This window comes from Saccostrea echinata, unplaced genomic scaffold, assembly GCF_033153115.1.
Source record: "Saccostrea echinata isolate AGI-Se365-2 ecotype Australia unplaced genomic scaffold, CSIRO_AGI_Sech_v1 ptg000028l, whole genome shotgun sequence".
NCBI classification, from domain to species: Eukaryota; Metazoa; Mollusca; class Bivalvia; order Ostreida; family Ostreidae; genus Saccostrea; species Saccostrea echinata.
Window position 1 is genome coordinate 14,067,120 of NW_026889777.1, and position 13,724 is coordinate 14,080,843.

At 33.7% G+C, this 13,724-nt stretch overlaps 1 protein-coding gene across 1 annotated transcript in view; it reads left to right on the forward strand.

The window, feature by feature from the left end:
- Window positions 1-633: 633 nt before the first annotated feature.
- Window positions 634-13,724, forward strand: part of LOC133194156 (parathyroid hormone/parathyroid hormone-related peptide receptor-like) — a 62,561-nt gene continuing 49,470 nt past the window's right edge. Inside the window, exon 1 of the mRNA XM_061330149.1 lies at window positions 634-858. Coding sequence (XP_061186133.1) covers window positions 802-858 — 57 coding nt within the window. The 5' untranslated portion in view covers window positions 634-801. The remainder of the gene's footprint in view (window positions 859-13,724) is intronic.

The window sequence follows — 13,724 nt, forward strand, 5'->3', positions numbered from 1 at the left end:
ACTCCTGTGTTTCTTCTTAAGTTGTATGCTATCATTAAACAGAATTAGAAAAGTTTTTTTTTATTTAATCAGAGATGGAATTCAAAATACTTTTGGTTAGCTCCAATTTGCAACATTGCTATCGAACGTTTTTATCACTCATGACCTGCCAGCAGAAAATTTAAGAATTCATTTAGAACGCTCTACTTTGATAGCATGAATTACATGAAATGAAGCCTTTATATCCCTTGTTTTATCTACTACCGATGATACCAACTGTGAAGCATTTTTACCAGCAGATACAAGCAGGTGCGAGTAGAATAAAAACAAATAATCAACAATTTAGCATGAAAGCCAAATAATCATGAGATATAAGTTGTACCCTAACACCTATATTGATCGAAACCATTCATCCAGCAAAGGTAGCCACTCAAACGATGAACAGAGCCTCAATTATCTATTAATGCTAGCTACTTCTTCATTTAATGAACCTTCTTAGATGCTGAATGTGTAGCCTATACGTCCACTTACTAGCTCAGCCAATTGAATCACTCAGTAGTATCACGTGACATCCGAAAGAATAACTTTTTTTTCAGAAACATTCAATTTAATGCTTTGCTTCTGCTATCAGTATTTCAGTCAATATTGTTCTATCATATGAAAAAAAAGTTTATTTCTATTATATGCAGTCTAATCTAAGGGAAAATTGAACATTTGTGTGTGTAGAGAATGTCCTCTAGAATTTAAGAAGAAAGAACTTTTTTTATCATCTAGGAATGAAATACTAAGACCTGAAGAAATAACGGATTTTTGTGATTTACAATGGCATCATACAAGATTCTGGACAACAACTCCTCTACCTGGGCTACAACAAGCATCGTAAGTATTGCTTTTATCCTTCAACTTCACGAAAAGTTTCTCATATAAATAAATTTTCAGGGGAAAAAAAACAACAACCGGAAATCAGCGTGTGATTTGAACCTGATGTAGTTCCTGGAAGTCGGTAAGTTCTGGTCAAAATTCTCCTATTAATATCAGAAATGTAAAGATTTTGTTATGTTTGCTGTATCTGACAGAGCAAATTGTGTTTTATGATAGTACATCTGCTCTGAATCTTTTTTTCTTTTTGTGTGTGCGAATGAAGATTCAAATGTTGTCGTATGAAAATTACATGTACCATATTTTGTAAAAACGGAATTCGACTGATGTACACGTAGATTTGAAAAATAAACAACACATATATATCTTATACTAGGGGCATGATATTGGTTTTTAACAAAATGACTTCCGAAGTCCCCCTCTTTTCCCTTTCAATAACTGAAATAAGATCTTATGAACATTATCCTATACAGTAAAACATATTAAATTGTCAATTTTGCACATGTTCATAAATTGCTTGTTAGTAAAACATAGGAATGATATATATTTATCACCTATTTATACATGCCAATAAAGTTTTATTTTAAAAAAAGGGGGGGGGGGTAAGTTTACATTCTAAAATCCGAATATGCTCATTACCCCGAGAAAGAAATATCATTGGGAAATGTTTAATTAATCAAATTGTGTATAGCATACCGCATTTAGTAACTGGTGTTTTTTTTAATTGATTAAGCAGCTAGAATTATGTTATATTGTAAAGTGTCCACTGATTGATAGAAATCGGTTTCTTACGCTTCCAACTTACATCTCACATTTGAGAGAGAGAGAGAGAGAGAGAGAAGACATCTTTGAAGTAACCTTCTGAATAAGATTATTATTAATTAAAAGATATTTCGGTAGAAAGTTACAATAATCTTTCATTGAATATTTTCTTTTAATTACAAAAAAAACTGACAAATGATATGGCAAAGAGACTTTTTTATTTGGGGTTTGAGTAATCGTCTATTCGTTAGAACCAATCTCGCTCGGACTTCTTCCTTAATAAAATTTTAGTCAAAAATACAGACCCAATTTCCGAGAATCAGTTGATGTAATAGTTTATAGGGCTTCTATTTTTGTATAGAATTTTTTTTATCTTCGATAATAATAAACTTGCAACCATAAAATTAGATACTGTCTTGCCATACAAAGGGAATGACTATCAACATTAATTGGCAAATTTATTACATAATAATGCATTATCAAAAAATTATCAGGAAAGTTATATAATTTACCATAAACACTGCGATCCACTTTCAAAACAATGATCAGTCAAAATATAGATACCTGCAGACATAAAAGGGAAAAATCCCCAATGTGATTTTCCTCTCAAATTAACGTTTTCTGATAAAGATGTGAAATGTCATGGATAACTATGAGAAATCAATGATAGAAACCTGTAGGGACGGCGTTCAATATTTTCCGAACCATTTTTGATAAAGTTTCGTTGGATCATGGTTCTTTCCCATGTAAATTTTTATTTATGGAGAGAGAGGAAGGGAGAGAGAGAGAGAATTAAAGAAAGATACCAAACGTCAAGAGAAGAGTTGTAAGGAAACATTTTATACGTATCACGTCAAAATTTTTTCTGGCTCTTGTGATGATAAAACTTATATATCCGCAACTCTTTAAGTAAGTATAAAGCTACTGACATTAGTTTGAAATTAACAGAAAGGCCATTTAATCATGAAAATAAACATGACCCCCCCCCCCCCCCCAAAAAAAAAAAAAAAATCACAGGCCTTTTTTTATTGTTGATGAAGACATATAACAGAATTATCCTGACATTTCAGTTCTTAAAAACGGTTAATTAGTCTTTAAAAGTAAACCATGATTATGAAAGAGATATTGTTATCAATGCGATTGAAAACAGTCCCCTACTTTCAAATAAATCTAGACCGGTCACGGTAGCCTAGTGGTAGGGCGTTCGCTTCGTGATCGGGATTCCCAGGTTCGATTCTCGTTCGCCGCGCTGCGTCTAACCTGAGATGTAAAACACAGGTAGTGACTGTTCCTTCGCCAAGCGCCCGGCATTAGAAGTGAAAGTCAGGGGTCTTTCTGATGAGACCTTAAAAATCGAAGCCCCATGTCACGGTAGGCGTTGGCACCCTTCGATTGAAACCCTCACTGCTCAATGGCTCTGAGTCCCGAGTACAGGTCTAAATTTGGAGCCCTTCGCCGGTACTATATGAGTGAACAAATCTCGAATGGGACGTAAAACCTCCATGCCCCCCGCCCCTGGCTGGAAGGCTATTGAGTACACAGTACTTGAATTAAAATTTTCATTTATCTATCAAAATTCACAAATGCACACAATATTATGCCAATAGAAAGATTTAATGAATATATACATGCTCCAAAATTCGAAGAAAATCTTATATATGACCTGAAAGATATATCGACGTATAAAATGGCATTTTAAAATCAAAACATAATATTTACAGATCTAACCTAAAATTGTTCACTCAAGCGAATATATCCAATTCTTTAATTTATGAAATTGACGTTGATTGATTGTTGCTTTACCTCCCAATCGAGAATTTTTTACTCATATAGAGACGCCACCATTTACCGGTGAAGGGCTTCAAATTTATACCTATACTCGGCACTCGAAGCCATTGAGCAGTGAGGGTTCTTCATCATGCCAACACCTACTGACCTTGGTTTTTAAGGTCTCATCCGAAAGATCCGTGACTTTCTCCTTTAGTTCCAGGCGCTTGACGAAAGAACAGTCACTATCTTGTTTACGTCTTAGGTTTGATGCGGCACGCGACCGAGAATCAAACCCGGGCCTCCCGATCACGAAGTGAGTGCCCTACCAGTTGGCTTAGCGCCACTACCGCGACTAGTCTCTGAAAATGGAAATTGTCCACCTAAGAAATTTAGAAAATAAGGAAGTATTATATATATATTCCATGTAGGGAGGGTAGCATTGAAAATTAGACCATTGAATGTTTTATACAAATACATAAAACGGTGAACCCTATGCGCATAAAATCAGCGCAGTCAATCACCCGTCGTCTATTAATGTTGAATGTTGCTTTGTTCTATCAAACTGGAGGCCTTAGTTTTATCATTCAGAGGGTAATAGGTTTAACTTATGTTTCTCGACGAATCTAATTCAAATAATGAATATTAATTTCATTGTAATATCTGGAAATATTGCATGTTAAACCTACAAACTATACAAATCTGTGAGCAAGGATCCCTGGAAATTCCAGAGGTGGGGTCAGATGGCTAGGAGGAGTGTCCTAATTGTCCATTAAAAATCAACAGATTTTAATGGAAGGTTTTTCTTCTTCCTAACTAATAAGTTTTACACAGGATCTTTTCCCCTAGTTACTTTGGAGAATTGCTCCAACTATTGGGGGTTTCCGTTTTCTTTTACCGGAGAGATTTACAATGCACTAATGAAAGTAATGTATCGTCATTTCATTTATAATGTTAAATCTTTTTTTTTCTTGCAAACTGTTTACAGTTCATGGTGAAAATACTAAGGAATGTTATCATTTAAGTCTATCCAGCACGTTATCTGCAAATATTTTGATTTTTTTTGTCATGATGTCATCGATCTCTAATAAACATCGCTTCTACTTCATCTGTAAACAAGTCTCCCCTTGCAGGTTCCGTGGCGAAGATGGCACAGTCTCATATAAATATCCATGTTATCATCACATATATACGATATATAATTCACTCCGTGTCAGTCATAGAATTCTCTGAAAGCTTCTAGACAGGATGTTGTGGGGTTATCTCCGGAGACAGTAGTCTTCATTTATATCTTGTATAAAAATTGACGAGACTTTTTTACCCCCATAAAAATGTAAACATCTGAAGCGTGAATTCGGAAACTTTAATACGGATGAGAGAGAGAGAGAAGGGGGGAGAGAGATGATAAAACATATATATTTATGCAGCTATATGCAGTATATAAATTAATGTCGTTTGGAATATTTTCTACATATTTAAATACAATAAATTTCTCCGCACACTTTTCTTGCGTAAAATTTTTCTTTTTGGTGTAGAATTCATTTTCTGTTTCATTTATGGGTGAATTTATTTTCTTTTTTTTTTCTTCTGCATCTATTCAAGAATCGAATCCTAGAAAATGAAGATGTTATTCTGAAACTCAGTTGCCTTGAGCATAATTGAGTTGTATTGATATTGTTAACAAATAAGATGAAATGTCCTAGAGTGATAAATAATTTGCAATAGACAGACTCCAAAAGTAAAATTTTGAAAAAGAAAAAAAAAATGTATAAATGAAAAACTTAATAATCATTAGAAATTACAGTGTAGACCGCATCTGTAAAACGAAAAAGGTGGCGATAACGAACAGTGATCGATCTTAAATAATTTAAACAATACAAATTATGAACGGGACAAAAAACATGTACCCTTAAAACATCAGATGTTGGATTACTTGCCTAGAAGTAAGTATCCCCTGTCAACCAGTAGAACCAGAAGAGCTCTGTATTGGTCGGGTAAACGGAATTATCTGTATTCAAAATTAGTATTAAAACAATGGCCTACAGTTGGTATAAAACATGTCCGTCAATATTAGACCCATTTGAAAACGAGGTCATTTAACGACTGTAGAATATTCGAAAGTTTTGTAACATTAATTCTTTTGTCAGTAGCTCCGTTTAAAAATTGATCGTACTCAGAGCATGCTCTTGCATATCGAAACAACTGGGAGATATGAATACCATATGTAGATAATAGTGGAATGATACTACATAAATAAGGGAATATGACGATGGAAAAGCTGAATTAATCGCCTCTGTCATATAGTGTAGTTGCTCATTAACGTAATTATACAGTCATATAACATGCAAATATATAATAATTGTAGTAGATGAAGTGGTGCCTATTATTTCATGTTAATCACCTAGATCTATCAATTCGACATTCTAATGAAAATAGATATTGTTAATTGAGAAAGTGTGATCGATTTACCTTGATGTCTAAGTGAAGGCTGCAGCAAGTTTTCTATTTTTTACGTCAAAGTTTTTGAATAACTTCTGTATCATCAGAATATATAAACAGGTAGACTAATAAAGGACACAGTCATAATTAGTGCTCATCAGAATATGTTAAAATTCCGAGTTCCATTTTTATTGTAGCACATGTTATTATGCTGTCAGAAAAAAAATATTACATGTGACGTGCAAATGACGATGTTTCAAGATAATGATATTTTCTACCATTAAGCATTTTTTTTTTTTTTTGAAAATGAGCTTCCTTGATTTTTGTTATTCAAAGTGAAAAAATTTTACGTCCTGTTTATGTGACCTTAGATCTTGTTTAGTTTACACTTATAGGTTAGGACAACTTTTTTCTTTTGTTTCCAAATACATTTCATTCTATTTCCAATGTTTGAATGTAGGATATTCTTAGAACGGCTGGTGCGACAGGTCGACAGGAGATACTTACTCGTTTTTGGTTATTCATTTCTATCCAGGATCTTGGAAGAACAAGTCTTCCAATTAATGACCTTTTGATTGACAGTTTATCACAATAGACTATCAAGGCATGCGCAATACAAGGCCTATATTGCGCATGTATATGCATATAGCTAAGTAACTGCGATCCATTCTCTAGTTTGTGCAAACATTATAGATAAAAATATTGCCTCTCTCATCATATGTTCGCAGATCCATTGCTCTTCATCTGTTCAATCCATAGAATTATCAAGCAATCTCTAGGAGGAATTTCGGAATAAATGTCTTACTGGAACAAAAATTAGATTTTTAAAAAGAGGCAAAAGACATTATCTCTGATGGCATTCCAGAAAATGGTTCACAAATTTCTGTGAGAGATAAACTCTGAAGAAATGTGGTCAGATTTTGAGACCCTCTCATTATATTTAGTTTTTAAATACATATGTACATACAAAGAGGATTTGAAATAAAAGTTCTCACAAATTAGAAGATGTTACTTAAAACAGCGATCGAATAAAATATTTTATCTGACATTTAAAATATGAATAAATTCTCATGTAAATGTCTGGAATATGGTAAGATGCTTGGATTTCGAGTATTCATCAATATTTCTCTTGAAGTTAAATGTCATCCCTTTGTTGAAGTTTTTAACTTGTATGAAGACTTTAAATTACTACCTAATACATGTGTACTAAATGATAAATAAAGAAAAAATTTCATTCTTGTTACAAAAATGATTTTTTTCCCGTAAGATTCAAATATTGATATGAAAAAGGTATTTTATATAACTTAAATTATTAAGAGAGTGATACATTTAAAAAACACCAATTTTGAATGTCTCCAAAATAATTGTGGTATTGAGTTGAAACAAGGCTTTTAAGTTAATTTATTTTTTTTAAATAACTTTTAAACACAATCAGCATTATCTTTGTGAATGAGCAGCCTGTTTATCAATGCAATGTTCGCTGCACTTGAATAATGGGTGTACAAAAATACCGTATGAAATGGTAAAAGGCATGTCTCCGCGACTAGAGTGCAATTCTTTTTTTTTTTATGATTTATATTCCAAGTCTGATAAAATTAGCCATTAGGAACAAAGGTTATCTGTGATATACGTGTATACATTTTTTTTCCATTCTCTTGATTCACATTGAAATAATAGTTTCCAAAATTCTCGATGTGATAAAAAGATGGATGAGATTTGCAATTTCGTGCTGGGTCAGTTGAGTTTAAACGTGCTTGGCTACACCGAGTACTCACATCTGATGTGACTTAGATGTTGTGTACATTAGATGAGGCAGATGTTTAGAATATAGTTTTTTTTCATTGATTTGAAAATACTACCATTTTTTTTTATTTGTTTGTTTGTTTGTTTGTTTGTTTGTTTTTTTATAATTGCAGGCTTTTAAACAAATAATGTGATAGATTAAGTTTTTTAATGAAAAAGATGACGATAAAGGTGGATGCCCGCGTGGCGCAGTGGTTAGAGCGTCTGCTCTAGAGTCGCGAAGTAAGGACGTGCATAGAGACCGGTACTTCGGATGAGACCGTATAAACCGATGTCCCGTGTCGCAGTAGGTGCTGGCACGAAAAAGATCCCTCACTACTCAATGGCCGTAAATGCCGAGTATAGGACAAAATTTGCAGCTCTCCACCGGCAAGTGGTGGCGTCTCCATATGAGTGAAAAATTCTCGAGAGGGACGTTAAAAAACATACAAACAAACAAACAAACGATAAAGGTGATAAATCTTGTTACTCCCGTAAGAACAGGGCAAAAAAAAATGGATGCATGGAAATACCAGAGGTGCGTAAGAAGTGTAAACAAAGCCTGTCGACCTGTCACCCGCCGCGAACTCTCTGTATTGATAAGGTTAGCAGGGTAATTTGTAATAAAAATAAGTATACAATGGCTGAACAATTGGTATGAAACATGTCAGTCAACCTTAGACTCAATTGTCACTATAACAACTAAAGAATTTGCGAAATGCAGACTTTAAACAATATTGTTGAAAGCTCTGTAACATTAACATATTTGTCAGAGGCTTGTATTGGTTTAAAAATTGATCGTACTCAGAACGTGCTCTTCTGAGGTGAAAGTATTTGACGGAGCGAGTGATGAGGCAAATTTTATTTCTGGATCGTATTTTTAAAGATATATTTGCTATGCTTATAAACAAGTCTGATCATAAACTCTATTGATTGCTTAGAGGTCATATTTTCAGTAACAAAGTTACTCTTATTCCTGCATTCAGTTAATTGTTTTGAATACATGTTTTATAAGTTGTAAATAAATTGCACATTTGAAATTACTAGTTAATTAGAAGATGTAAGATAGTCAACTACAACTAAGGTGTAAAAACTTTTTGAAGTTTATTTATTGTATTTAAAAGAAATAAAAAAGTGAATCGTTTCTTCTAGACGCCACCTCATCTTCTATTCCTGTGGCTATGATATATCTAGCTGGGGTCATTTGCGTAGATAGGTGTATTCTGCATAAATAAAATAAAAGATACACACAACTTTATCTTTTAAAGTTTAAAAAAAAATCGTCCTAGACTTATCGATATTATCCGCTTAAGGTGAAGACATGCACTGTAAGTAAAGGCTCCAGAAAAAAAAATCTTGACCTACTTAATCGTTGAAAATCTCAATATTATCAAAACAGATGTTTTATATGATTAAGTATAGCGTTCGGTCCAATTTGAGCTCGATGCATTGATTCTTTTAGGCATTATGGCAGGTAGGGTTAAATCTAGGATTTACAACCAAAAAGATATTCAGATTTTGAAATTATTCAATTACTAGTGCAAAGCTTCGGGCGAAATGAAAGAGATTATAATCATTTAATAAGCTTGTCTAAAGTTTATATTTATATATTTTCCTATATATTAATGGATCGTGTAGAATTTACATTCTCGGTGACCTTGAAAGTTTCTTTCTGTTTGGAATATAAATATCAAAAATAGCAGCAGAGGAAATTCATAATAATCACCTTATCACTTTGATGTTATTCTCTGTAAAGGACTAATAACTACCGTTTATGTGAACATAATCACATAAGTAGGATATTTATAATAATAAATATGCTCGCTCGGCTTTAACAAACATTTTTCTACTTTCACATTCCCAATAAAACACTCCCTTAAGATTGCTGCTTTTTTTCCAGAGCTACTTTTATCTTTTCAAATAAACTACTTTTATCTTTTCAAATAGATAACAATTATAATTACGTAAGAGTTTTATGTTTCTGACTTCACATTAATGGGCAAATGCATCTCTGAGTGCATTTATCTGATTTCCTTTTCTTGCATATATTTCCTATTTGTGAGAGTATTGTATCCGCACAATTACATTGCATTATTTCATGGCAAAAACATAACCAGAAAGATTTAAATCATGCGGTGATTTCTCTGGTCTCAGTAGAAATCGCCTCTCCTTTTTAAAACAGTTACTTTCTGTAAAAAAATTCTTTCTACGTTCCCTCTCATTGTGGTGCACTCCAGACATGCCAATATTTGTGACGAACATCCATTTATATTAAATTAAGATGAAAAAATCATATCGCATATACATGTTCTGACGAAATGCATTTCTCCTGAATTTCATTTTCAATTTCATTTATTTTTGGAAACATTTTGCCCCAGAAAACGCAGATTAGATTTAAGCATTTCTAATCAATGGAAATGTTCATGTTTCCATAAGAAAAACATCCTTTCGATGTCTTGAAATCTTCTTTGATAGGGTATCATGACCTCTGTTCTACCTGTTTTCCAGTTTTTTTGTGTGTGTTTTTTAATACAAAAGATAATCTTAAAGCATTCTAACCTTTCACCTTCTTGTAGATTCTAGCACATGTGAATCAAAACCAATGCAGGATTTGCATCAGGCATTACTAAAAATTAATGAAAAGCATGCTGAATTTGAACTTCAATTTCATGTTTCTTAGGTAAGCTGAAGGACTAAATTTCTCCCGACTATCATATTAATTAATATAGAATATGAATCTTTTACTGTAGTCATTAGTCTGATATTTTGATACATGTAGATTATTGCTATTGATATTGCTTAGTAAAGAAAAGCAGAAAGTCCATGTTGTTAAGTGCCACCTTGGGATATCACATCATTATACAAGATTTTTTTTTTTTCTGAAATAGGATATTTCAGTTGATTGTTTGTATTGACAGGATTTTGCGGATTTCGTGCGTTAAGCAGCTTACTCTACATAAGAAGCTGTATACTGCATTAAAACTACGTCCTCACGGCATTATAGCAGTATGCCAATTAACGGAATGCTTTGTGAGATAGCATTACAGAACATTTTTATTATTAATGATAGCGGATCTCGGGTGAGGAGAATCACATTAACGTTAACTAAACAGGGATTGGTCAAAAAGTAACGCTAGAAAAGCGATTTGGAGACATTATTAGAATATATCACTAAAACGTCCTAGCTTTATAAGTATTAAAACTGAACACGACTCGTAAATAGGCGTAAGCCATATTAGTTCTATCTACGATATCAATACTGGGGTATACTCTTCTCATTCGTAACATCTAACTGCTTTCTTGTCACGGGTACCTGCGTGAAATGGACGACACGTGTTCGTACTGGCTATCTTAATTTACCTTTGTTTACATTTTATCGCAGTATACGTATATATATGTCTTTGTTTGTAGTACACCGGCCTGTGCAACTGATGTAAGTTTCTTTGGTAACGTTCTCTTCTGCGGTGGAAGAAGCACACGGTTACTTTTGTTGCTACCGAGGGTTTAACAATTGCTATGTAGAAAACGTCCGTCTATTCCGGTGAAACTGATTACAATGAACCGTGGCCAAGTGAACAGTTTTTACAGGGGCCGCACAGGTAACAAAAATGGAGAGAAATATCGCGGACATAGATCTCTTACTTTTACGAATTATGCTCAGCGTTAAGTATATTCAATCGTAAATACCTGATATGAGGTTTTTCCCGAAACAAAAACTGATCAAGGTAGTCTAGTGGTAAGGTGCATGTTGACTTCGTGATCGGGATCAGCTGGAGGGTTCGATTCTCGTTCAATTGTCACGATACGCGTTGGTACGATAAAGATCCCTCACTGCTCAAAGACCCCGAGTGCCGAGTAAAGGTCAAAATTCAACTGCATACGGTGGTGTCTACATATGAGTGAAAAATTCTCGAATGGGACCTAAAACAATATACAATAAATCAATCCTTAAATAAAACGTTATTAATCATACTAGCTAGTGCTGTAGTAGAGCATTGCTGAAAATAGGAATAAAATTAAAAAATAATGACAACCTTCTATTATACGATAATAGTCATTAAAGGGATACACAGTGACATCATCAAGTACCCTTTGAAATCCTTTTGTAATCCATATTTCTTATTACTGAAGAAACAGTCTACAACATAAAAGAAAAACTTCTAACGGACGTTTTTGTTTGACAATTCTTATGAATGTTAATAGGGTTCAAATATCCCAAATAAGGTACCATCAGCTTATATAAAAAAAGACACAGTTCTTAATGTACTGTTGTCGGTATTTGATTATTTGTTGTTAACAGAAACACTCATGAGCAGAAGGCAATTTCTTTGATTTTCTGAGAGGGTCTGTAGGAATAAGATATCATGATAAGTCTAGTTGTATGGAAAGTACGGTAAGGAAGTTAATAATGAAGGCAGGGAAAGAACACAGAATCTCTGTGGTAGGAATGATTGTTTTGACAGCTTTAGAAAAGTTAACAATACATAAAACAGGTATTTAACCGAGAGCAGTGCGTATCTTCTGCAGTTCGTGAAATTGATTGATTGATTATATGTCGTTTTATGTTCCGTTCGAGAATTTTTTTTACTCATATTGAGACGTCACAATGTACCAGTGAAGGGCTTCAAATTTAGACCTTATCTCGACACTTAGGGCCATTTAGCAGTGAGGGATCTTCATCATGCCAACGCCTGCTGAGACACGGGGCCTCGGTTTTTAAGGTTTCATTCGAAAGAAACCCAACTTTCACTTTAAAGTGTCAAGCGCTTGGCAAAGGAACAGTTGCTGCCTATTTTTTTATCGACTTAGGTCAGTCGCTCGAACCCACGACCTTCCCATCATGGAGCGAGCGCTTAACCGACTGAACTACCGCGTGACGGTCTTACAATTAAGATGTGTACTACATATACAAAAGGTCATAGATAATGGTAATGTTATTAAAGGCATATTTATAGTTAAATACAAGAAGAAAATTTATTCATATATTCACCTATTATATATTTTTTAACTTTTCAATATGGTTTGAACCAGAGAGAGAGAGAGAGAGAGAGAGAGAGAGAGAGTAATTGCCATTATACATTTCTAGCACAAGAAAAATCTCATTAAAAATGCGATTACAAACATGTAGCAAAAATAAGGTGATTGCTTAATGTTGACGGGAATGTAAAAAAATCCCGACCTTTGAATCTAAACACATTAAGTCAATTATCAGTCGTTATCACCACATGTTGTCTGTTTTGTTGAAATTCGAGCTTGTTTGATGTGATATAGATGCTGGCAAAATATTCTACGCAGACAGTAAATATTTTTATTTTGCCCGCCAAGTTTTCATACCATACAGTCTTTACCTTCTACATTTCCGGTTTGAAGATACGAAGTTAAGATCGCACCCTTTATTTATTCTCAAGGAGATTGATATCAACAGTATCTTAAACGAGATCTCATTAGCCTTTGAACAAAGGATTGCATCTTTTTGCACAAATGAAAATCTTTCTTTCGAAATGTAACGATTAATGCCCAGAGTCTACTTGATTCATTCAATCACTGTGACGTCTACTCGCAGCAATGTAAAGTTATTGGGGTTAGGTTACATAATGACGAACACAACACATGTATAGTATTTAATAATCTTTCTAAATTTAAATGCTTTAGAGAGACTGAGTTCGAATAATTGCTTTGTACTCCGCAGTAGTCGCGGGCTGTCAGGCGGCTCTCTGGCTTTAATTTGACAGATAAGTGAAGTTTGCTTTCTGAATTAAGTGTGATTTAACATTGATAGCTGGCTCCTAGTCATCTGAGATAATTTATCCATAGAAGCTGCAGTCCATCTGATTCTCGTAATAACACACAGTGAGGGATGAAGAAAATTATGCAAATTTAAACTAATTAAAAGTTAGTACTAAAATATATGTGATATTGAATACACCCACAAGAACATGCTGATTTTTTTGTGTAATAATCGAAGTATTAAAGTCATAACTTGTAGAATGTTAGGGTTGGATGATGTCAAACTAGTTCTTCTTTTCATTCAATCTTGTGCACAAATATAATGTATCATATGTCTAAGTTGATGATAGTTTACATCATGAATTTCCTAATGCGATATGATATAAAAA